Source organism: Anomaloglossus baeobatrachus, chromosome 4 (assembly GCF_048569485.1).
Source record: "Anomaloglossus baeobatrachus isolate aAnoBae1 chromosome 4, aAnoBae1.hap1, whole genome shotgun sequence".
Lineage (NCBI taxonomy): Eukaryota > Metazoa > Chordata > Amphibia > Anura > Aromobatidae > Anomaloglossus > Anomaloglossus baeobatrachus.
In genome coordinates, this window is record NC_134356.1 from 676699523 (window position 1) to 676726085 (window position 26563).

At 46.9% G+C, this 26563-nt stretch overlaps 1 protein-coding gene across 1 annotated transcript in view; it reads right to left on the minus strand.

Annotated features, from left to right (window-relative positions):
• Positions 1-16254: 16254 nt before the first annotated feature.
• Positions 16255-26563, minus strand: part of LOC142304380 (NXPE family member 3-like) — a 58350-nt gene continuing 48041 nt past the window's right edge. Inside the window, exons 6-7 of the mRNA XM_075346690.1 lie at positions 18902-19117; positions 16255-16895 (exon numbers count right to left, since the gene is read on the minus strand). Coding sequence (XP_075202805.1) covers positions 16363-16895; positions 18902-19117 — 749 coding nt within the window. The 3' untranslated portion in view covers positions 16255-16362. The remainder of the gene's footprint in view (positions 16896-18901; positions 19118-26563) is intronic.

The following is a 26563-nucleotide window of genomic DNA, read 5'->3' on the forward strand; positions in this document are numbered from 1 at the left end:
CCCAACGGCAGAGCGGTAAGATCCTGTTCGTGACGCCAAGTTGTCACGGGCGGAGGAGGGGATGCTGCGCTCTCCCACTGCTCGGGTCCGGCTGCTGCTGCGGCCGCTGCTGATCGGTGGCTCGAGCGATGGGCCGGATCCCGGGGACTCGAGCGGCGCTCCTCGCCCGTGAGTGAAAAGGGGAATGGTTTTGGGGATTTATTGTCCGTGACGCCACCCACGGTTGTGGTGATTGTGTGGACACCACCGCTGCTCTGGACGGGGATCCCGGGAGCGGTGACAGGGAGCAGCTTTGTTGTTATTTCTCCCCTCCGTGGGTAGGGGGTTGGTTGTCCCAGGGCCCGCTGATGAGGTAGGGGTGGATGGCAGGCCGGGTGCGGGGCCTGGTGAGGTGCAGGGTCGCGGGGGCAGCGCTGTGCCGCACGGCACGGTGGTACTCACTCAGCCTGAGACGATGACACAGTTCTCAGTAAAACACACGGCTGGAAAGACGGTTCCCACGGACGGCTGCTGTTGCTTTTCCCCGGTAGTTAACGGTGACTGTCTCTTTTCCTGCACCTAAGTTCAATGTTGGTAGCGATGGGTTCCCACCGGTAACCCGCTCCCCGGCTTGGATATGGGCCGGAGGAGCCCCTCTTTGCCCGCAGGCGCTGGCCCTGAGAAACTGACGGATTTGCCAAATTCACGGCGACTCCAAGCCTTGCCGGGATCCGAAAGGCCCCTGCCAATGGTGCTGGCTTCTCCTTGTGTACCAGTCCGGTACCGCCGGGCCACCACCCGTCCACGGTCCTTACGGCAACTCTGATAGGCCACTCCTGCAGATGGTCACTGCCGTCTGCTAACCTTGCTGTCTCTGTCCGGGGCACACACCCGGACCAACTTCAGGCTCTGTTGCTGTCACTTTTCTCCTCACACTTGCTCCTCTACCACTCAACTCCTCTCACTTCCTCCTCCAAACTCCAACTCTCTCTGACCGCCTGTGTGTTCCCTCCTCCAGGGCTGTGAACTCCTTGGTGGGCGGGGCCAACCTCCTGGCCCACCCCCTGGTGTGAACATCATCCCCTGGAGGAAGGCAACAAGGATTTTTGTGTGTAGGGTGTGGTGATGTCATTACCTGTGACCCCTGGCTTGTCCAGGGCGTCACACCATCACCTTAAGGCCGGAGTCACACTTGCGAGAGACTCGCGCGAGTCTTGCAGCGCATCACCCGGCATGGCCGCACACTCTCCGGACAGGAATGTCTCAGCTGCATAGAAATATATACAGCCGACCTGCTCCTGTCAGGAGAGTGTGCGGCCGTGCCGGGTGATGTGATACGAGACTCGGGTGAGTCTCTCGCAAGTGTGACTCTGGCCTTATTCCGTGTTGCTCACCCTGCTCTATAGTTTGGAGACTCCTCCTCATCAGGAGAGCCTATAGTTTCCTTCCTTGTTGGTAGCACAGGCTGGAGCTCCCTGCTTTGTTATGTGATAGAAAGTGATGCTCACCCCTACTTGCTTGCTAGCTATGATTCAAACACTTGTATTCAGCCTTAATTTTTGTAAGTTGGTGTCAGATTCATTTTCCTCTTTTTTTTACACAAACCTGCCTCATAGTGACTTTATTGGTGCAGGGCATAAATAATATACTATTAATCTTCTTCAGAACAATGGAAATGTACGTAGAGGCAGCAAAAAGCTTATCAAGCCTATATCAAATGGTGACTCCGAGCTACTAAAATCTTCTCATCATGCTCCTCCATATATCGGGAGTCTGTAGAATCCCTTCTTACCAACAAAATGTGCCTCACCCTGAGGTTAAACTGTTATTCAAGGTGAGAAACCTGCCAAGCGAAAACTCTTCTGCTTTTTTGAGAACTAAGTTAATCCTTTATTTAGACCTTTGAGTTTCGTCTTTGACGACAGTCTTCATTGTGTCAGACTACATGATTACTTTTGAATGTCCTTCAGTCACTGGATCTTAAAGCGATCATCTTCATCTTATAAAAAAAGTTTTCAAATGACAGTGACCCAACTGTAATGTTCTGGTTGGTTATTAAGGACCACGGCTGAACCTGTTGCATGCAGTGGTGGTGATTCTTGAATGTGGAGCCTCAGTGAGAAGAGCAAAGACCGAAGCAGGGCACCGAGGGAACGGGGGGTGAGGGCAGTAGTGTTTAGGTTTTTGTTGTTGTTCCAATACACACAAAGGAAATAAATGTATGTAAGAAAACGTGTAATTGTAATACTAAGGGGTACTTTGCACACTACGACATCGCAAGCCGATCCTTGCAATGCCGAGCGCGATAGTCCCCGCCCCCGTCGCAGCTGCCATCTCTTGTGATAGCTGCCGCAGCGAACATTATCGCTACGGCAGCTTCACATGGACTTACCTGCCCTGCGACGTCGCTCTGGCCGGCGACCCACCTCCTTCCTAAGGGGGCAGGTCGTGCGGCGTCACAGCTTCACACACAGTGATGTGTGCTGCCACAGGAACGAGGAACAACATCGTAACATTGGTCCTTCCAAAATTATGGAAATGACCGACGCTACATCGATGATACGATTTCGACGCTTTCGCGCTCGTTAATCGTATCAAAAATGATTTACACACTCCAATATCGACAGCGACGCCAGATGTGTGGCACTTTCGATTTGACCCCACCGACATCGCACCTGCGATGTCATAGTGTGCAAAGTACCTCTAAGACTCTGGCTTACTTGATACACCAGTTACCCACCTGTCATTGATTTCCAGCATCCCACCTGCTTGCCTGTGGTTTCCTGGACATGTTTCACTTGCCAGCAGTTTACAGCATCCTACCAGCTTGACTGTGGTCTCTAAGATGTCTTCCACTTTCTTGCGGTTATCCACATCTCACTTGCTTACCGGTAGTCTTCTGGACATGTCACACCAGGTTGCCTGTGTTCCTCTGGACGTTTCCTACTTTCCAGCAGTTTTCTGCATCCCATCTACTTACCTGTGGTCTCCTGGACATGTCCCGCCTGCTTTCCTGTGGTCTCCTGGACATGTCCTGTTTGCTTTCCTATGGTCTCCTGGACGTCTCCTACATGCCAGCGGTTTCCAGCATCCCACCTGCTTGACTGTGGTCTCCGGGACATCTTCTACTTGCCAGCGATTTCCCGCATCCTACCTACCTGCCTGAAGGCATCTAGAAATCTTCCACTTGCCTGAGGTTTCCTGCATCCCACCTACCTGCCTGAAGTTTCCTGGACGTCTTCCACTTGCCTGCGGTTTCCTACATCCCACCTAACTGCCTGATGGCTCCTGGACGTCATCTACTTGCCTGCGGCTTCCTGCACCCACTTACCCACTTGAAGGCTCCTGGATGTCTTCTACTTGCTTGCGGTTTCCTGCATATCACCTACCCGCCTGAAGGCTCCTGGATGTCTTCCACTTGCATGCGGTTTTCTGTGTCCTTCCTACCTGCCTGAAGCCTCCTGGACGTCTTCTACTTGCCTGAGGTTTCCTGCATCCCACCTACCTGCCTGAAGTTTCCTGGACGTCTTCTACTTGCCTGCGGTTTCCTGCATCCCACCTACTGCCTGATGGCTCCTGGACGTCATCTACTTGCCTGCGGCTTCCTGCACCCACTTACCCACTTGAAGGCTCCTGGATGTCTTCGACTTGCTTGTGGTTTCCTGCATACCACCTGCCCGCCTGAAGGCTCCTGGATGTCTTCCACTTGCATGCGTTTTTCTGCGTCCTACCTACCTGCCTGAAGCCTCCTGGACGTCTTCTACTTGCCTGAGGTTTCCTGCATCCCACCTACCCGCTTAAAGGCTCCTGGATGTGTTCTACCTGCCTGCGGTTTCCTGCATCCCACCTACATGCCTGAAGGCTCCTGGACGTCTTCCACTTGCCTGCAGTTTCCTGCATCCCACCTACTTGACTGAAGGCTCTGGGACGTCTTCCACTTGCCTGCGGCTTCCTGCATCCCACCTACCTGCCTGAAGGCTCCTGGACATCTTCCACCTGTCTGCAGTTTCCTGCATCCCACCTACCTTCCTCAAGGGCCCTGGATGTCTTCCACTTGCCTGTGGTTTCCTGCATCCCACCTACCTGCGTCAAGGTTCCTGGATGTCTTCCACTTGCCTGTGGTTTCCTGCATCCCGCCTACCTGCCTGAAGGTTCCTGGACGTCTTCCACTTGCCTTCGGTTTCCTGCATCCCGCTTACCTGCCTGAAGGCTTCTGGACATCTTCCACTTGCCTGCGGTTTCCTGCATCTCACCTACCTACGTGAAGGCTCCTAGACGTCTTCCACTTGCCTGTGGTTTCCTGCATCCCACCTATCTACCTGAAGGCTCCTAGACATCTTCCACTTGCCTGTGGTTTCCTGCCTCCCACTTACCTGCCTGAAAGCGCCTGGATGTCTTCCACTTGCCTGTAGTTTCCTGCAACCCACCTACCTACCGGATGGCTCCTGGACGACTTCGACTTGCCTGCGGTTTCCTGCATACTACCTACCTCGTGGACATATCTGCCTTCTGGCGGTTTCCTGTCCTGTGGATGTGTGTCTCCCACATGTCTCCTTTCTATTACACCGATGCCCATGGCCCATTTGCGCACCCGTTCTTTGGGCTTGGAGGATCTACCTCACCCAGTGAGTCTAACACCACGTCACCTGGTGAGACTAACAGAATACCAAGAATATAGATCTCAAAGGTGCAGCAGAGACAATACCATTGCCATTCGTGGGATACAGGTGAGTTGCCGGACTTAGGATGCAACTGGCTGCCAGTCAACGTTGTGACGGGATATGCGGCAGAGCAGTAAGGGACGCCAGGCCAAGGAACAATCCAAAGGGCTTTATTAGAACCACAAAGATAAAGTACCAAACAAATATAAATCCTTAAAGTCTGCAAGAAGTCCACAACAAAACAAAAGATCCAGGGGCGCCTCCCGGTATTCCAACGCCAGGGAAAATATGGCAATGGTCCTTATATGAGCTCCTCGAGTCCAACAAGGTGAACAGCAAAACACAATCCCACGTGGCCACTGATCTCCAATCTGTAACAGTCCATACACAGGCTCTAGGATCCAGCCTCAGCTATAGATCTTAGTCCTTCTCCAGCCGAGATCCAACTAACCTAACTTGGGTCTCATTGTTCTTCTCTCCTGGGATCAGCCCCTTAAGCCCCCGTCACACTAAGCAACATCGCTAGCAACATCGCTGTTAACGAACAACTTTTGTGACGTTGCTAGCGATGTTACTTAGTGTGACATCCAGCAACAACCTGGCCCCTGCTGTGAGGTCGTTGGTTGTTGCTGAATGTCCTGGGCCATTTTTTAGTTGTTGCTGTCCCGCTGTGAAGCACAGATCGCTGTGTGTGACAGCGAGACAGCAACAACTAAATGTGCAGGCAGCAGGAGCCGGCTTCTGCGTTGGCTGGTAACCACAGTAAACATCGGGTAACCAAGAAGCCCTGTCCTTGGTTACCCGATATTTACCTTTGTTACCAGCCTCCGCCGCTCTCACTGTCAGTGCCGGCTCCTGCTCTGTGCACATGTAGCTGCAGGACACATCGGGTTAATTAACCCGATGTGTGCTGTAGCTAGGAGAGCAGGGAGCCAGCGCTAAGCATTGTGCGCTGCTCCCTGCTCTGTGCACATTTAGCTGCAGTACACATTGGGTAATTAACCCGATGTGTGCTGTAACTAGGAGAGCAAGGAGCCAGCGCTAAGCGGTGTGCGCTGCTCCCTGCTCTGTGCACATTTAGCTGCAGTACACATTGGGTAATTAACCCGATGTGTGCTGTAACTAGGAGAGCAGGGAGCCAGCGCTCAGTGTGCGCTGCTCCCTGCTCTCTGCACGTGTAGCTCCGTGCGCTGGTAACCAAGGTAAATATCGGGTTGGTTACCCGATATTTACCTTAGTTACCAAGCGCAGCATCTTCCACGCGGCGCTGAGGTCTGGTCACTGGTTGCTGGTGAGCTCACCAGCAACTCGTGTAGCGATGCTCCAGCGATCCCTGCCAGGTCAGGTTGCTGGTGGGATCGCTGGAGCGTCGCAGTGTGACATCTCACCAGCAACCTCCTAGCAACTTACCAGCGATCCCTATCGTTGTTGGGATCGCTGGTAAGTTGCTTAGTGTGACTGGACCTTTAGGTGGGCAACAGAGTCCAACTCCACCTGGACACTTGATACATGAATGGACTTTAGACTCCTGGCTCTGTTCTGTTTACCAAGTTGTGGATTGGAGAAGTCCCATGCTGAGAAGAACAAACAATCCCCCACCAGTAGTACATACAGGACACTCAAGGAGACACAGACTATTACAACATGAGCACAGGCGGGGGAGGGACACTCTGTTACAACCGTGAACTTGTCCAGGCTGCTAAACCTTACGGCCCATATGGACGCACCGCCTCAGAATCCTGCAGTCACTCCACCAGCCCCTCACTACCTGCCACACCCTAATCAGCAACAGTAGCTCCGGATCCCCCTATGCCTGCACGATTTAACCCCTTCACCCCTGAGCCCAGTTGCACCTTAATAACTGGGCCATTTTTTGCAATTCTGACCAGTGTTACTTTGACAGGTAATAACTCTGGAACGCTTCCACAGATCCTGGTGTTTCTGAGAATGTTTTTTCGTGACGTATTTTACTAGTGGTAAATTTAAGACAATAGGTTTTGCGTTTCTTTGTGGAAATATCAGAAATTTAGTGAACATTTTCAAATTTTCAAACTTTGATGCTCTTAAATCCAAGAGTTATGTCACATAAAATAGTAACTAATAACATTTCCCGCACGTCTACTTTAGATCAGAACAATTTTTGAAACATATTTTATTTTTGTCATGACGTTACAAGGGTTCAAAGTTCATCAGCAATTTTTTATATTTCTAACAAAATTTACAAAACCATTTTTTAGGGACCACATCACATCTGAAGTGACTTTGAGAGGCCTAATTGTCAAAAAGTACCTAAAAATGACACCATTCTAAAAGCTGCACCCCTCACACTGCTCAAAACCACATCCAAGAAGTTTATTAACCCTTCAGGTGCTTCACAGGAGCTAAAGCAATGTGCAAGGAAAAAACGAAAATATTAGCTTATACCACACAAGTGTTATATTTTCACAAAGGTAACAGGAGAAAATGCATCAAACAATTTATTGTGCATTTTCTCCTGAGTACGCAGATACCACATATATGGTGGAAAGCTACTGTTTAGACACACGGCAGGACTCGGAATGGAAGGAGCGCCATTTGAATTTTTGAATGTAAAATTGTCTGGAATCATTAGCAAGTACCATGTCACGTTTGGAGACCCCCTGTCGTGCCTAAATAGTGTAGCTCCCCCACAAGTGACACCATTTTGGAAACTAGACACCTTAAGGAATTTAGATGTTGATGAGCACCTTGAACCCACAGGGGCTTCACAGAATTTTATAACATTAAGCCGTGAAAATGAAAAAATAAATTTTTAACCACAAAAATGTTGCTTTAACCCCAAATTTTTTATTTTCACTAGGGTAGCAGATAATGCACCTTGCAATTTGTTGTGAAATTTCTCCTGGGTACACCAATACTCCATATGTTAAAAATACCAAATTTGATCAGCTCACCTCAGCCAGAAAGAATCTCTCCGCATGGATCCTGGGGTGTAGACCAGGGGGTACACTTGTAAAGGCAGAAAAAAATCCAGCGATGTAGATTCTAAAACATCCAAAACTTTATTTTTTCTTATTAAAAAACATTCCACAGGGAAACAAAATTATAAAACGTAAAACCGGAGACAATTTACCGACGCCATCTCATTCGCGTCCAGACACATGTTTGGACGTGAATGAGATGGCGTCGGTAAATTGTCTCCGGTTTTACGTTTTCTAATTTTGTTTCCCTGTGGAATGTTTTTTAATAAGAAAAAATAAAGTTTTGGATGTTTTAGAATCTACATCGCTGGATTTTTTCTGCCTTTACAAATACTCCATATGTGGTCAAAAACTGCTTTTGAGACACAGTGCAAAGTAAAGAAGGGAAAGAAAGCCATGTAGGAGTGCAGATTTAGTTGGAATGGTTTGCGGGTGTCATGTCACATTGGTAAAGCCTCTGAGGTGCCTAAACAGTAGAGCTCCCCCACAAGTGACCACATTTTACAATAAATGAATTCATCTAGGACTACAGTGAGCATATTGACACTACAGGTGTGTCACAAAATTTTATACTATTGGCTGGTGAAGAAAAAATAATTACATTTTCACCACTAAAATGTTGTTTTAACCCCAGATTTCTAATTTTCACATGAAGAATAGGTAAAAAAAGGCCCCATAATGTGTTACACAATTTCCCCCAGCGGCAATACCCCACATGTGACTGTACAGTACTGTTTGGCTGCACCACAGGGCTGAAGAGGGAAGGAGCATAATTTGATTTTTGGGTACAGATTTTCCTAGACTAGTTTGCAGGCTCCATTTGTAGAGCCCCTAAGGGCCAGAACAACAGAAACCCCCTCAAGTGACCACATTTTGTAAATTACACCCCTCTGGGAATTCATCTATGGGTGTAGTGACAATTTAGTCTTTGGAAAAAAAAACATGGTGTCAAACGCAGTGAATGTTGCAGAATTAAAAATTGCAAATAATGTCTTGTCATACCCAGTACATTGTAGTGCCCGCACATTGTGCCCAGCTCGTGCTTCTGGAGACCTGCACCCTGTAAATTAAGCGGGCTCTCCTCACTACAAAAGTGCCAAACATGTAGACACTAACTGTGGTTTAGGCACATTGTGGGGCTCAGAGGAGAGGGTGGAATTTTGGCTTGGGAGCACCAATTTTGCTGGATTTCTTTTTTGATGGGGGGAGCCATAGCATTTTTCCAGAGCCTTTGTGTTACCCGTAATGTGGAAGACCCTTATATTTCTGTTAACAGATGACGGACCTGAGTGGAGATCTGTGTTTTTGTGCTTTGAGTTGAATGCTATTTCGTAGTGATTTGGATACAGAACATTTTGGATCAGTTCACATTTATCCTGTGCTCTATGCTGAGCGCTCACATCGATGTTTTTATCTACATCTCCAAAATACATGATTCAAGTGAAACCTGTGATGGTTCCATTCACTGCTGAGGCAGCAGAGTTACTCTGGTCTCTGTTTGGATTCTGTTCCACGATGTCCGTCTTTTCAAAGGTGAACAAAAACTGTTGACGACCACATGTTTGTGCACATCTATAAAGAAGGAAACTGCAGCACCACAGGCCAGAAGAGAGTTCAGTGTGACTCCCTCTGCCTCATTACAGTGAATATTCCATTGGGAATTTGTCTGAAACAAATTTTTCAGAGCTTTACATGCAATTCCTGGTGTAAGAGCTCAGCGTAGAGCGCAGGATAAATATGATCCGTGCCGTACTGCGATTTTTCGATGGCAGAATAAATAAATCAACAGCAGTTGAAGAATAGCTTTATTTATTTTTTACACTATTCACCTTGCGGTATAAGTTATTAGGTGGCTTTATTCCTCAGGTCTGTACGATTACAGCGATACCAGATAAATTATATTGTTTTTTTAGGTTTGGCTGCTGTCATGCTAAAAAATGTTATTTTACAAAATAAGGCTAAATTTTTTTAATTTTTTTGCTTTCAGGGTCATGTGAGAGCTTGTGTTTTGCAGGATGAATTGGAGTTTTTATTGGTACCATATTGGTCCACATAATATTTTCTTTTGATCGCTTTCTATTCTGCTTTTTGTGAGGCAGAATCTATGAGGAGGTGTTAAGTCTTTGGCTTTAACCAGAAAGAAACGAGATAGGATGATGAAACTTTACATTTCTTCTACATACGCTCCACTGATGACAACACACTTCTTACAATCGGTATTCTAAGTTCTGTAAGCCTAGCAAAAAGAAGGATCTTGGTTGTGCCTCAAACCAGGCATCCACAGCAGGCATATCATCAGAAATAGTGTGAAATTTGGTACCCTTGAGGTGTTTCTTCAGGTTTGGAAACAGATGATAGTCCAAGGAAACTAGATCTGGTGAATCAGGTGGGTGGTCAACCAGCTGGAAGCCCAGCTCTGCCAGTTTTGCCGTGGTCGCTTATGCAGTGTGAGCGGAGGCGTTGTCTTGCAGAATCAAGATTCCTTTGGACAGCTTGCCACACCTTTGGTCTTCAGAGCTGCCTTCAATTGGTCCAAAAGTTCAATGTAACACCTTGCATTGATGGTGGAATCCTTTTGAAGGTAGTCCACTAGCAGCACTTCCTCCTTATCCCAGAACACAGACGCTATCACCTTAGTGGCTGATTTTTGCACCCTGAACTTCATTGGATGAGGAGAACCACTGTGCCTCCACTCTTTTGACTGCTCTTTGTTTTCATGGTCATACAAATAAATCCAGGTCTCATCCATAGTGACCAGTCGCTCCAGGAAGTTCTTATCAGTCCGGAAACGCTGACAAATGAACCGGGAAGTTGTCACTCGCTGCTTCTCTGATCTGTTGTCAACATTATGAGACCCACTTTGCAGATCGCTTCCTCATGTCCAAATGTTCATGGATAATGACACAAACAAGTTCACGGGAAATCCCCATGATGTCTGCTATTGCTTTAGCTGAAATTCGTGGATTCTCCAGTATGAGGTTGTGCGCAGCATCGACATCTCCGGAACAACAACCACTCTCGGTCGTCCAGGACGTTCCTGGTGCTGAAGTGGCCCGTTTTAAATTTGGCAACCCAGTTCTTAACTGTGGAATATGAAGGGCATTGATCCCCCAATGTCTGCGACATATCACCATCAATATCCTTCACGGACTTTCCTTGCAGAAACAAGAATTTTATCTCTCCGCTGCTCTCAGTTGATATGAATATCGCATTAGACTCCGCCATTTTGTTTTCCCGCGTGTGTAGAACACTGCTGCCATAAGCAATAAACACAACATTTTGAAAACATATATTAGACACATAAGGCTTTTATGTGATGTAACATTCCTTACCATAGAAACAAAAAAGGATCACAAAGCCAAAGACTTATCAGCAGCCCCTCGTAAAAGAAACGTAAATTCAGGAAGTGTTTCGTTTTTTTCTTTTCACGGTGTCGTAAAAGTGATAAGATAGCTTTATTCTCCAGGTCAGAGCGATACCACGTTTATTTTGGCTTTTTTATGTCTTTTAAACCATATAAACAATTTTATAGAACAAAAGCATTGTTTTTGCATTGCTGTATTCTGAGATATATAGCTATAGCTTTTTTTTGCTAACGCAGCTCTATGGCAGCTTGTTTTTGCGGGACAAGATGATGTTTTCAATTACACCATTTTTCTTTACATGTGCCTTATTGATCATGTTTTACTCCACTTTTTTGTCAGTGTGTGATGAAAAGGGCCTGTTAGGGCCATAATCCAGGCGTGGAAAGAGCATTATTTCACCATATACCTGCCATGACTAGATGCTCATCGCAATATTTCAGACAGAGGAGTGAAAAGCATTAGTAGAAGAGTTGTCCAAGAGCCAAGAACCACCTGAGGAGAGCTGCAGAAGAACCTGGAATCAGCAGGTACAATTGTATCAAAGAAAACAATAAGTAATGAACTCACCCTCCATGGCCTGTATGTACGCTCCTGTATGCACGCTCCTGTATGCACGCTCACCATGCAGGACTCCATTGTGGAAAAATGTACACATGCCTGTGAAATATTGGGAGATGAGTCCAAAATTGAACTCTTTGGAGTCCATAATACACGCCATGTTTGGAGGCCACAGGGCAAATCGCATATCTTGGCTGACCTGATTTTTTTTTTCACCACTTAGATAAAAGTAAAAGTATACATGTTTGGTATCTACGAACTTGTACCGATCTGGGAAATCATAATGCCAGGTCAGTTCTACCATATAGTGAACAAGGCGAATAAAAAAAACAACAAAATTGTGCAATTGCACTTTTTTTTACAATTTCACCGCACTTGGATTTTTTTCTCAGATTCCAGTACAATATGGAGCAGAATGAATGGTGTCATTTAAAAGTATAACTCGTCCTGCAAAAAAACCCCAAGCCCTGATATGGCTATATTGACAAAAAAAACTAAAAAGTTACGGCTCTTGGAAAAAAGGGGAGGGAAAAAACGAAAAATCGCCGGGAGGCGAAGATGTTAAGATATATTTTGCTACCATTTAAATGATTATATCCATACATACACCTGTATAGAGGAGATCAACAAGTTTATTATATACAAGAGCATCTCAATAAATTAGAATATCATCAAAGAGTTAATTTAGTTCAGTAAGGCCCGTTTCACACGTCAGTGAAAAACAGTGACGTTTTTCACTGGCGTGTAAAACATGCACATGTCCCTGCGTGTGCCGTGAATCACGGCACACGTGGGTTGTCTAAGTGCAATCCGGGCTCCGTTCTCCGTGGCCCGTGATTGCACTTAGAAATCTACTCACCTGTGCCCGCTCCCGCTGTCCATGGTGCTGATCGCTCCCGCTGTGCAGCATCCGGCCGGTGCTGACCCCCGCAGCAGCTGCTTCCGGGTCGGCTGTGTCGTGCATAATGAATATGCGCGACAGTAATCAGCCGGCTCAGAAGCAGCAGGGAGAACAGGCTGCAGAGGACATCGCTGGACGCCGGGTGAGTTAAAATGTTTATTATTTTAAATGCACGTTTTTTTCTGGCACGTTTTTCACGGACCACACCACTGCGTGGTCCATGGAACATCAGTGATGCCAGAAAAAAATGGACATGTCTCCGTGCAGCAATCACGCACACGCGGGTACGCCACACGGAGACACGTGCAGTGACAAATCACTGACGTGTGAGCAGACCCATTCATTATAATGAGCCTGCGTATATCAGTGATTCTGGTATGTTTAAAAAAAAGCACAAACGTCCCAGAATCACTGACGTGTGAAAGGGGCCTAATTCAATACAAAGATTGAAACACATATATTATAGAGACATTACACACAGAGGGATCTATTCCTATATATTATATAGAGTCATTACACACAGAGGGATCTATTCCCATATATTATATAGAATCATTACACACAGAGGGATCTATTCCTATATATTATATAGAGTCATTACACACAGAGGGATCTATTCCTATATATTATATGGAGTCATTACACACAGAGGGATCTATTCCTATATATTATATAGAGTCATTACACACAGAGGGATCTATTCCTATATATTATATGGAGTCATTACACACAGAGGGATCTATTCCTATATATTATATAGAGTCATTACACACAGAAGGATCTAGTCCTATATATTATATACAGTCATTACACACAGAGGGATCTATTCCTATATATTATATAGAGTCATTACACACAGACGGATCTATTCCTATATATTATATGGAGTCATTACACACAGAGGGATCTATTCCTATATATTATAGAGTCATTACACACAGAGGGATCTATTCCTATATATGATATAGAGTCATTAAACACAGAGGGATCTATTCCTATATATTATATAGAGTCATTACACACAGAGGGATCTATTCCTATATATTATATAGAGTCATTACACACAAAGGGATCTATTCCTATATATTATAGAGTCATTACACACAGAGGGATCTATTTCCATATATTATATAGAGTCATTACACACAGAGGGATCTATTCCCATATATTATATAGAGTCATTACACACACAGAGGGATCTATTCCCATATATTATATAGAGTCATTACACACATAGGGATCTATTCCTATATATGATATAGTCATTACTCACAGAGGGATCTATTCCTGTATATTATATAGAGTCATTACACACAGAGGGATCTATTCCTATATATGATATAGAGTCATTACACACAGAGGGATCTGTTCCTATATATGATATAGAGTCATTACACACAGAGGGATCCATTCCTATATATTATATAGAGTCATTACACACAAAGGGATCTATTCCTATATATTATAGAGTCATTACACACAGAGGGATCTATTCCCATATATTATATAGAGTCATTACACACAGAGGGATCTATTCCCATATATTATATAGAGTCATTACACACACAGAGGGATCTATTCCCATATATTATATAGTGTCATTACACAGACAGAGGGATCTATTCCTATATATTATATGTGGATGAGCAATGATGAGCGGCTCCAGAAGAAGAGTGAGTGGCTACAGGAGCAGATATAGCCGCGCCCGAGGATCAGTAAGTACAACGCGCTTGCTTGATTCTTATTTTCTTTACTTTTCCTTCCCGAGGTCTTGGATCTGGATCATTACACGAAATTCCCTGAGAATCCCAGGCCCATTACCTTTGAAACCGCGTGGATGCGGACCTTCATTGTCCGGATTTGCCAATCACTAATTGTATATATATATATGTATATATATATATATATATATATATATATATATATATATATATATATATATATATATATATATAAAAAAACATGTTTATATTATATCATTTTACTACACCAAATTCTTATTTTATTCTTGTGTATGTACATATGTGTATTCCAGTATCTCTTACATATTTATTCGCCTTATATATTCTTATATTTTTGTAATTATTCATATATGAAGTGTCCCATGTGTATGTCCTTATTTATACTATGGTAACAATATAAGAATCTAGGTAGGGTCATACTGAACATCTGTCCATACAAGCTGTATCTGGAGGTTCACAATCAGTCAGTCCTGGACCAGGCGCATGGAGATTGTAGACTTCAGATCTTCTCTGAGACAGCTGGGTGGAGTGAACCAGGGCTATAAATCCTTTCCCTTTGTTAGGTGTCCTCCACACGTTTGTGTTTCCGGTACATGTGGTGTCCATTTCCACATGTACTGGAGACACGGACATAGGTAGACCCATTCAAATTAATGGGTTTGCTTACACGTCTGTATTTTGATATGTACCGTGTGTCCGTGTGCTCCACACGGCAACATGTCTGTTTTTGGAGAGCAGTATGGATGTCACACAGACTGCACACTGATGTGATCTGCCACATATCCAAGCCCTCTTCATCTCCCGCCGCCTCCAACTCAAAAATATTTCCGGGATCCGTACAATCCTTTCCCAAGAAGCTGCAAAAGAATCTAGTACATGCCCTTATTATCTCCCGCCTGGACTATTGCAACTTCCTGCTCTGTGGCCTCCCTTCTAACAGTCTCGCACCCCTACAATCTATTTAAAACTATGCTGCCCGACTAATCCATGTGTCCCCCCGCTACTCCCCGACCTCACCTCTATGCCAATACCTTCACTGTCTTCCCATTGCTCAACGACTCCAGTTCAAAACCCTAACCATGACCTACAAGGCTATCCACAACTTGTCTCCTCCTTACATCTGTGACCTAGTCTCCCGGTACCTACTTGCACGTAACCTTCGATCCTCACAAGATCTTCTTCTCTATTCCCCTCTCATCTCCTCTTCACACCATCGCATCCAAGATTTCGCCTCCCCCATACTCTGGAATGCTCTGCCACAACACATCAGACTCTCGCCTACCTTGACAAGCTTCAAAAGGAACCTGAAGACCCATCTCTAACGACAAGCCTACAACCTGTAGAAACTCTCAGTCTACTATAGGTCCGTACGACCAGCTCTGTCCTCACCTACTGTATCCTCACCTATCCCTTGTAGACTGTGAGCCCTCGCGGGCAGGGTCCTCTATCCTCCTGTGCCAGTCTGTGCCTTGTATTGTTTATGATTATTGTACTTGTCTGTATTATGTATACCCCTTTCACATGTAAAGCGCCATGGAATAAATGGCGCTATAATATTAAATAATAATCTTTGTGACATCAGTGTGACACGTACCAGAGGACATCCATTCACTGAAATTAAATGGATTTTTATACTTACCTGTCACTGACTCTGATGTCAATAAATGGAAAGACAGGGCTGCACTGCTAATAGTAACAACAGATTAACACAACAATGAGGGTGCAAAGCCTACAATGGTAATGCAAGAGAGAAAAAGGACTCTGATGTCACACTTGCTTCTGGGTCCTGCTCATTATTCCTCATGAATATTCACTGCATTGACTGCGGACCCGGAAGCAAATGTGACAGCAGCGCCGAAGATAGGTAAGTGTACAAGTTCATTATGTCTGTGTGCTATCCGGATGTCACACAGATAGCACACGAACGGCCATACGGACCTGCACCACGGACCGTCACACACGTGCGTTTAATGCATGGACATGTGAAGGGGGCCTTATTGTGAGTTTCTCTTTCTAGCCACAGATAAATGTTTTATCAAGCATGGAGCAAAATGTTGAAATTAATTTATTGGATTTACAGAAACATCAGTAGATTTCCAGCTCAGATACTGGGATTTATCATAAAAAAATATACAATTTAATGGTATTATCACAAATAATATGACTGGAGCATTTTATGGAGAAGTGTCTGGTTCTTCATTTTGGACATATGTAAGACAACATAAGGTCCACCTCGTTCTTGATGACCGGGGCTCCCGGGTGGATGTTGTATGGAAGATAGTGGCAAGATGTCATGTCCCACACATCCAGGATTGTCACCGCCATTCCCTTGAAGGCCGCCCTCAGTAAAATGTCAAGCTGAAGAGACAACCAGTCACTGATGTATACTGTCTCAGAACCAGTATTAGCGGATTTAATTATCACCGTCGTTTCAGGACTCCGAAAAAGCAAAGAAGCAACTGCCCGTCGGACCTTTTCTAGTCTTTCTAAGTAGAACCTCACTGGAAAAGATGCAAAATGGGCACAAAGAGTCATCACTACAATAGTGTGAGGGCCACCACCGATCCCGGCCAAGTGAGCCGTTTCATAGTGAAGGTTGGAAACTAATGTCTTTGACGTCTTCAAGGGCAGTCCATGAGACCTATATCTGATGACCAGGCCAGCATCAGCATCTACTGCCAAGAGAGGTCCCGGGAGGTAACTAACATGAAGGTCTATCTTCTTGAGACCTAAGGGAGGAAATGACTTGTGTTACTTCACACATGTTTCTACAACCATTGTCCTTTCTTACATGATCTTCACCATTCAGCTTAATGAAATGCATATGGACATCTGTTCAACGCAAAGTAGTTTACAAACTTGTCTCATCATCATACATGAGGTTGGCCCTTAGTTTGATGGTGTTGCGAGAGACTATGCAGTGACCCGAATGTCAGGTAACTGTAAAAGTTATATAAAGGACTAATCTTGTTCATTTCACAGAGTTTTTCGGGAGCCCTAAATATAAACACCACTGTCCTTGTACCTGTCTCTTTTACCCTGCATCTGGTCCTGTTTCTGTGAAACTGGGGGTAAAGCCACACAACCTGACTTTTTACATAGAGTTTCAAATATGAGCCTGGTGAGAACCTGGTGTTTAAAATGGATTACCTGATCATCCACATGGTGGTTGTACTTGACGAACAAACTCAATTCTGCTGTCGTTCCCATATGTCTAGAACTAGATTTTCATATTCTTCCGGTACTCTGGAATCTGAGTGTGTAATCGGTACCTTATAACCTGTAGCTATACCTGGAATTTGCTGAACATGTGCTCAAGAGGTCCGGTTGGCCCATATTATAAGATCAATGCCATGATAATTGGGTGCCCTGTTGGAGAGTTTACATTGGGGTCCACAAACTTAAAGTTACATCATTGCCTATAGCTTGAAACCCTTAGGGGCACTTTGCACACTACGACATCGCAAGCCGATGCTGCGATGCCGAGCGCGATAGTCCCCGCCCCCGTCGCAGCTGCAATATCATGGTGATAGCTGCCGTAGTGAACATTATCGCTACGGCAGCTTCACATGCACTCACCTGCCCTGCGACGTCGCTCTGGCCGGCAAACCGCCTCCTTATTAAGGGGGCGGGTCGTGCGGCGTCATAGTGACGTCACACGGCAGGCAGCCAATTGAAGCGGAGGGGCGGAGATGAGCGGGACATAAACATCCCGCCCACCTCCTTCCTTCCGCATAGTCGGCCGGGACGCAGGTAGGAGATGTTCCTCGCTCCTGCGGCTTCACACACAGCGATGTGTGCTGCCGCAGGAACGAGGAACAACATCGTAACATCGGTCTTTCCCAATTCATGGAAATGACCGACACTACACCGATGATACGATTACGACGCTTTTGCGCTCGTTAATCATATCATAAAGGATTTACACACCACGATGTCGACAGCGATGCCGGATGTGCGTCACTTTCGAATTGACCCCACCGACATCGCACCTGCGATGTCGTAGTGTGCAAAGTGCCCCTTAAAGCCGGCGTCACACTCTACGATATATCTAATGATATGTCGGCGGGGTCACGGAATTCGTGTCGCACATCCGGCATCGTTAGAGATGTTGTAGCGTGTGACAGCTCTGAATGACTGTTAACGAGCAAAAATACTCACCTTATCGTTGCTCGTTGACACGTCATTCATTTTCATAATGTCGTTCCTCCTTCTGCGCGCCAGTTGTTCGTCGTTCCCGAGGCAGCACACATCGCTCCGTGTGACACCCTGGGAATGATGAACACAGCTTACCTGCATCCCGCCGGCAATGCGGAAGGAAGAAGGTGGGTGGGGTGTTGCGGCGGCCGCTCATCTCCACCCCTACGCTTCTATTGGGCGCCGCTGTGTGACATCACTGTGACGCCAAACGTCCCTCCCCCTTCAGGAAGAGGATGTTCGCCGCCCACAGCGATGTCGTTAGGGAGGTAGGTACGTGTGATGGGGTTAATGACTTTGTGCACCACAGGCAACGAATTGCCCGTGACGCACAATTGACCGAGGTGGGTGCAATTGCTCATGCGATCTCACGATATATCGTACCGTGTAACGCCGCCTTTAGGCTTGATGAAAAAGAAGGAGGCTCTTGGAGTATAAATCTAAATTTTGTGCAGTTATCTTAAACCCTAAATCTGAAATGTGGACCACCTTGATCAAAGAGTAAGTTCAGCCTGAGGAAGGCAGAAAATGACCTTACTTGGAATAAATCTCTCCAGATATTCAAACCACTGACGTAGAGTTGAGTCTCCAACCATGTAGATGTCTTTCCCTTTCAGGCAGGCGAGAGCATCTGCAGGTTCAGGAAAATGATGCCCCAAGCAGGTGAATGATGTCCAACGATCACCATAATAGAACCCTGAAGGCTGCGGAGAGTCTTGGCCAGGTCTGCAGACCGAGAGGTTGGAGGTGAGTCCTACAAGACAGTGGGATGGTATGATGGATGAACTGCTAAATCTTCTGCACAGAGAACTCCGAATCAATGTCCTTCTACAGTCATATGAAAAGTTTGGGCACCCCTATTAATGTTAACCTTTTTTCTTTATAACAATTTGGGTTTTTGCAACAGCTATTTCAGTTTCATATATCTAATAACTGATGGACTGAGTAATATTTCTGGATTGAAATGAGGTTTATTGTACTAACAGAAAATGTGCAATCCGCATTTAAACTAAATTTGACAGGTGCATAAGTATGGGCACCTCAACATAAAAGTGATATTAATATTTTGTAGATCCTCCTTTTGCAAAAATCACAGCCTCTAGTCGCTTCCTGTAGCTTTTAATGAGTTCCTGGATCCTGGATGAAGGTAGATTTGACCATTCCTGTTTACAAAACAATTCCAGTTCAGTTAAGTTTGATGGTCGCCGAGCATGGACAGCCGCTTCACATCATCCCACAGATTTCCAATGATATTCCGGTCTGGGGACTGGGATGGCCATTCCAGAACATTGTAATTGTTCCTCTGCATGAATGCCTAAGTAGATTTGGAGCGGTGTTTTGGATCATTGTCTTGCTGAAATATCCATCCCTGCGTAACTTCAACTTCGTCACTGATTCTTGCACATTATTGTCAAGAATCTGCTGATACTGAGTTGAATCCATGCGACCCTCAACTTTAACAAGATTCCCGGTGCCGGCATTGGCCACACAGCCCCAAAGCATGATGGAACCTCCACCAAATTTTACTGTGGGTAGCAAGTGCTTTTCTTGGCCTGCCACTTCTGGGCTTAACAAGAACTGTACCTGTGTTCTTCCATTTCCTTACTATGTTCCTCACAGTGGAAACTGACAGTTTAAATCTCTGAGACAACTTTTTGGATCCTTCCCCTGAACAACTATGTCGAATAATCTTTGTTTTCAGATCATTTGAGAGTTGTTTTGAGGAGCCCATGATGCCACTCTTCATAGGAGATTCAAATAGGAGAACTACCTGCAAGTGGCCACCTTAAATACCTTTTCTCATGATTGGATACACCTGCCTATGAAGTTCAAAGCTCAATGAGGTTACAAAACCAATTTAGTGCTTCAGTAAGGGCCGTTTCAGATCAGCGGTATTCTGCCGCACTCGCAGAATACCGTTGATCTGAAACGGCCCTAAGTCAGTAAAAAGTAGTTAGGAGTGTTCAAATCAAGAAATTGTTAAGGGTGCCCATACTTTTGCACCGGTCAGATTTTGTTTAAATGCGGATTGCACACTTTCCGTTAGTACAATAAACCTCATTTCAATCCAGAAATATTACTGAGTCTATCAGTTATTAGATATATGAAACTGAAATAGCTTTTGCAAAAACCCAAATTGTTATACAGAAAAAAGGTTAACATTAATAGGGGTGTCCAAACTTTTTCATATGACTGTATGTCGTGATGTGTGCACATTTTGTAAATTTTATAATATACCCCTGAGACCATGCAGTGAGTTTTTCTTTAAAAGGGTTTTCTACTACTTTGTAAAATTTATAAAGTGTAGGGACTTATGAAAGAAGAAGCCATACTTCTCACCTGTATCCTCCTCCTGCTCCAGCGTTATTCTTCCAACAGCCTAAGCTATTGATAGGCTGAAACAATTGGGTATTGAAGAATCAGACCACTGATTGGCTGTAGGATCAGGTGACTAGATGTTAGGCTGGAAACACATCTATGCGAGTAAAATCGGTCCGAGTTGGCTGAAAAAAACTCGGCTGATTTTAGTTCACGTTAGGTCAGAGTGCGATGCAAGTGCGTTCCTTTTTTTTAATTATTTCAAGGATAGCAGAGCGTGTGTAATGCGTGTTTCATGGGTATGGGATCCGTATTTACTATGTCATCTGCCATTCAGCTCTGCTACATGGCCGCTGACAGCAGACACAGACAGAGCCATGTAGCAGAGCTGAATAGCCGCTGACAGCAGCCACAGACAGAGCCATGTAGCAGAGCTGAATGGCAGATGACAGCAGACACAGACAGAGCCGCACTGTCAGAATGAACTCGGGTGAACTTCACCCGACTTCATTGTCATGCTGCGGCTCTGTCTGTGTCGCGTCCTGATTAGCGGTCACCCGTGAAGGACTCACCGGTGACCGCTAATCTCCTGAGTGACTGAATTAAGCAGCGCAATTAGTGCTGCTGTCACTCAGGTTACCCGCAGCCAGCTGTATTCTCCCCCCGTGACCGCAACTCACCTGTGACTTCATCGCTGTCACTCGGGCGACTTGCTATAACTGTTGGAGGATCCAGCGGTGTCCGCAAGTTACCTGACTGACATCAGCTGATCGCTCTTCTCACCTCAGTTGCTGCGTGGAGCTGCAGAAGACACCGCCGCTCCTGTCACCTTCATGTAGCAGAGCTGGAAGCGACGCCGTACCTCCGTGGATTACGTCGGACATGGGTGGGTTTTTTGGGTACTTAATAAAGTGGTGAACGAGGGTCTTTGTTATTGTTTATTATTTCAAATACAGGATTTTTTTTACTGTGTGTGTTTATTAACTTTAATTTACAGGTTAATCATTGGGGGTGTCTCATAGATGCCTAAAATGATTAATTTAGGATTTAGTGGCAGCTATGGGCTGCCATTAACTCCTTGTTACCCTGATTGCCAACGCACCAGGGCAAATCAGAAAGAGCCGGGTACAGTCCCAGAACAGTCGCATCTAATACATGCGGCCATTCTGGGCGGCTGCTGGCTGATATTGTTAGGCCGGGGGGACTCCCCATAACGTGGAGCTCCCCATCCTGAGAATACCAGCCTTCAGCTGTTTGGCTTTATCTGGCTGGTATTAAAATTGGGGGGACCGCACGCCGTTTTTTTTAATTATTTATTTTATTGCACAGCATAGACACGCCCACCGGCTGCTGTGATTGGTTGCAGTGAGACAGCTGTCACTCAGCGTGGGGGCATGTCTGACTGCAACCAATCATAGGCGCCGGTGGGTGGAGAAAGCAGGGAATACGAGATTGAATAATGAGCGGCCGGCTTTTTCAAAAGAGGAGAAGCCGCCGGAGCAGTGTGAACGCCGTGCAGCGCCGCGCTGATGATCGGGGATCGGTGAGTATCAGAGAGGGGGGGAGAGGGATAGACCTACATGGACAAAGAGAGAGGGACAGAGATAGTGACCGATCGACAGAGAAAGAATAGAGACCGAGAGGGAGAGACCGACTGACAGAGAATAGAGATTGACAGACATTGTGACACTCGTTTACAGTCTTTTAGGAAACATGCGAGAAATGTATTTAGAAAATCGGATGTCACTAGGATGGTGTGAGTGCCGTCCCGTGACATCCGATTATTTACACGCTCCCATAGACTTGCATTGGAGAGTCTCACAGGAGAAACTCGCAAAAAACGCAGCATGCTGCGATTTTTTTATCAGTCCGATTTGGACTGAGAAAAAAATCGCAGATGAGAGCTGAATCATTCACTAACATGTGTCCGATTCCAATGCAAGATTCTCTCTCATTGCTCTACTGCGGGAAACTCGCAAGGGAGAAGCAGCCCTTAGGGATGTTCTCACCCTTGGCTCGGTAGAGGCCCAGCTGGGATGGGGGGAGGGTAAGATTCCAGTGATAAGTATGGCTTCTCTCTATATTTCAAAAACGGCTTACATAGGACATGAATTTAAAAAATATCACAGAAAAGAAATAGTCATTACTAACACAAGTTCAGACTACCAAAACACTAGAAGGATGTAGCAGGCTCCCACGATAAAGGTGGAAGCAGCACAGGAGCAAAATACTAATGAAGCAACCACTCACAGCTAGTGATGAGCGAACCTGCAGATATCCAGAATCAGTGGGTCCAACCGGATTTTTTCTTAAAATAAGTGGATATGTGCCCAGACGCCGATCCACATATACGTCCATAGGGACCCGAATCATGCGCTTTAAAATGGTGGCAGAAAGGTCTAGGGGGATTAGAGCAGGTGTGCTATTCTTACCTAGTATATATAGATATGTGGAGCCCCGCTAACGCTGTGTCGGTGCATTACCTTCAGGGACTCCACGCAGCTGGATCTGGTCACAGGTAGGAGATCTTCTATTTGTCGTGACGCCACTCTCAGTATTGCGGTCAGCGGGGACCGCCACTGCAGATTAAGGGATGCCTGGGGCTGATGGTGGGTGCAGTCAGTATATTAGCCCCCTGAGAGTGAGGCAAGCCCCAGGCCCCGGTGTATGTGTGTGGGACCACAGGTCGCAGAATGACTCAAACACAGTCCAAGAAGTCTTTCAACGTGTTTACTCACTGTTTGGAGGTCACGGTGAGATGCCCGGGCGACACTGTGATAACCAGGTTGAACCAGGAATTCCAGGAGGCCGTTCTGAGGGTAGCTGTCCACTCGCCTTCCTTGCACTCTGTTTTAGGAGGATCCTTTGCTTGAAGCGTGGTAGGACCCCTCCAGGGAAGCTGTTACCACCCTGCTCCCCTCTCTCTGGCTCGTCTGCCGGCAGCGTGGCCTTGGTGGGATGGCTTCTGGCCCTGTCCCCTTATGGGCCTGGTGATTGCTGCTTGGCTCAAGCTCTGTGTAGTCGTGGTGAGGGCATGAAGTACCCCCCCACCTGTAGGTTAAGCAGCTCTGGATGATCTGCTGCCTGTACTGGGGATCTAGTTCCCCTTGTGTGCTCGGATACCGGATCTCCGTACTCAGCCACCCTTCTCGCTGGATGTCTTTCAGGCCGACCCACGGTACCCTTTCTCCCCCGCTTTCAGCTACTGCACTCCTCAGGACCTGTCTGACACGAGAGCTCCTCTGCTCCCTTCCACACACTTCAACTTCTTCCTGTCGACTCCCCTCTTTTTCTCTCTCTCTGCCCTGCTTCCTAGCAACTAGCCCCTGAACACAACCCCTAGCTGGGAATTGAAAGTTAACCCCTTCTGGCTACCCAAGGGTCCCCTCTGGTGATGTGGGAGGCCTGATCACTATATGTTTGTGTGTGCGCCTCATCCTGGCCTTTGGAGATTACCTGGAAGCATTGCTCCCGCATGGGTGCAATACTCTGTGGTGCCTGACCAGGTCAGGGGCGCCACATATATATATATATATAAGTATATATGTAAGTTTAGACTTACCACTTCACTAGTGGTAATTAGTGATGAGTGAGCGCTACCATGCTCGGGTGCTCGGTACTCAAGAGTAGTGATGGGTGAAGGTACTCAGCACTGCTCAGTACTCAATCGAGTAGTTTGCTGTTCAGACGCAATGCTCAAAGCCCCGTCCTGCATGTTTCCCGCCTATTTATCAGGCAGTAATCATGCTGGGATTGCCTACAAATCATGGTAGTGCCGTAGCCATCTTGGCTACTGGCATTGATCTGTAGAGGGTTGGAGGGCTCAGCCCACCCCAGACCTGCAAACCTGTCATACACTAAGGGTATTGTGTTAATGATGTCGCGGGCGGGGAGGGGACGCTGCGCTCACCACGCTCGGGTCCGGCGCTGCTGCTGCTCGGTGGTGGCTCGAGCGGTGGGCCGGATCCGGGACTCGAGCGGCACTCCTCGCCCGTGAGTGAAAAGGGAACAGTTTTTGGGGTTTGGGAAGTCGGTCCGGGACGCCACCCACGGTGTGTGGTGAGGTTGGGGACACCACCGCTGCTCTGGACGGGGATCCCGGGAGCGATGACAGGGAGCAGCCGAGATGTTTCTCTCCCCTCCGTGTGTAGGGGGTTTTGGTGGTCCCAGGGCCCGGTGACGGTGACTGGAAGGTGGATGGCGGGGTTTGGTGAGGTGCAGGGTCGCGGGGCAGCGCGGTGCCAGATGGCACGGTGGTACTCACTCAGCCAATAACGTAGACGGAGTCTCTGGTAAAACAAACGGCTGGATGGACGGGTCCCGCAGCCGGCTGCTGTAGTTTCTCCCCTGACTCCAGGCTAATAGTGTGCGTCCTTTCCTGCACTTTCTTTGTATGCTCCTCCTGTGCTCCGGTTTCCAGCCGGCTCCCCGGTTCGGTTCCGGACGGGCCACCACCCTGTCCCGGCTACCTACAGTTCCACCAGGACTGTCTTCCCGGCCCCTGCAGACGGCCACTACCGTCTGCCTGACTGACTACAAGAGAGTCCCAGGCTCCAACCTAGGCCCCTGTCTGCTTCTGCCTCTCTGCACACCTCCTCTCCCTTCCTCCGCCTGGACTTGTCTGTGTTGTTTCCTGCCTCAGACCAGCTAGACTCCTCGGTGGGCGTGTCCATCTGCCTGACTCCGCCCACCTGGTGTGTCTGTCTGAACCCGAGGGAGGAAATCAGGACTCACTGGGGATGGTTGCTGTGAACTGCTGGGAGTGGGTGTGTGTGTGTGTTGTTACCTGTGGCCCCTGGCTAGTCCAGGGCGCCACAATGACTCACCCCAGGGCATTGGGGTACTCGATCCCGGGCTGTATACTACTGGGATATGTCACTGGGTGGCCGTTGCCCGGTTCCGTGACCCTGGGGGTCGCTTAAAAGAGGGATTTGTACAAGGCATAAATAAAAATACAGAGTTTTTCGTGACGTCACTTGCGGTATGCGGCTATATGGGTAAAGACGCCACTGCAAAGTCTCTCACTGCTGGGGCTGGTGGTATTGGGCAGCTTAGGTGTGATGGATCTCCACAAGTAGTGCTAAGCCCCAGGGGATAACAGGCTGGCTGGTAGTGGGCCATAGTCGCCGGAGCGCGGGACGGCGTCGCCGGTAAATAATGGAAACGTGGCCGGAGCTCCGGTTCAGGTGTTTTACTCACTGGTTAGGAGATTGCCTGAAAGCGGACTGGTTCACTGCTGGTAAGTCTCTGGTTATCCGGTGCAAGTTCCAGGCGGTTACCGGTGTCAGTGTAAATGTCCTGTTTGTTCTCGCTGTCCAGCGATCAGCAGAAGAAACCTGGGCTGAGCTCAAGCTCACAAACCCCCAGGCTCCACAACAGAAAGATAAGCTGTACCCAGTCTGGTCTCAGGGGACGTCCCTCCAGCAAATAGTGATGTGTCGGTCGTGAACGATCCGACATAAAGATCCGGCTCCCTGCTGTGACTGACAGGAGCCGGATCACCAGTGAGAGCCACTAAAATCTCTAAACGGCTCTTTTCACCGCTGAAACCCCCGCCCACCCGTGGCTGAACTCCACCTACTCAACAATCTAATTGGTCACTTGTAAGTGGGCGGGGTTTAGTCGCGGGTGGGCGGCGTTACTATAATCTTAAATAGGTGTTCACCTGGGGTGAACACATATTTAATAAGGAGCCAAGAACGATCCAAAAGAGTCGGCTCTTTTTGGTGAGCGGAGCCATGGGAACCGGATCACCAAAAAGAGCCGGACTGCCTATCACTACCAGCAAAGCTCTCTATGTGTCATGGCTACCTCCTCTTATATCCCATGCGGCACCCACCAGTGGTTGTCCTGGTGACCGGGAAGTCCCATACTACCGGAT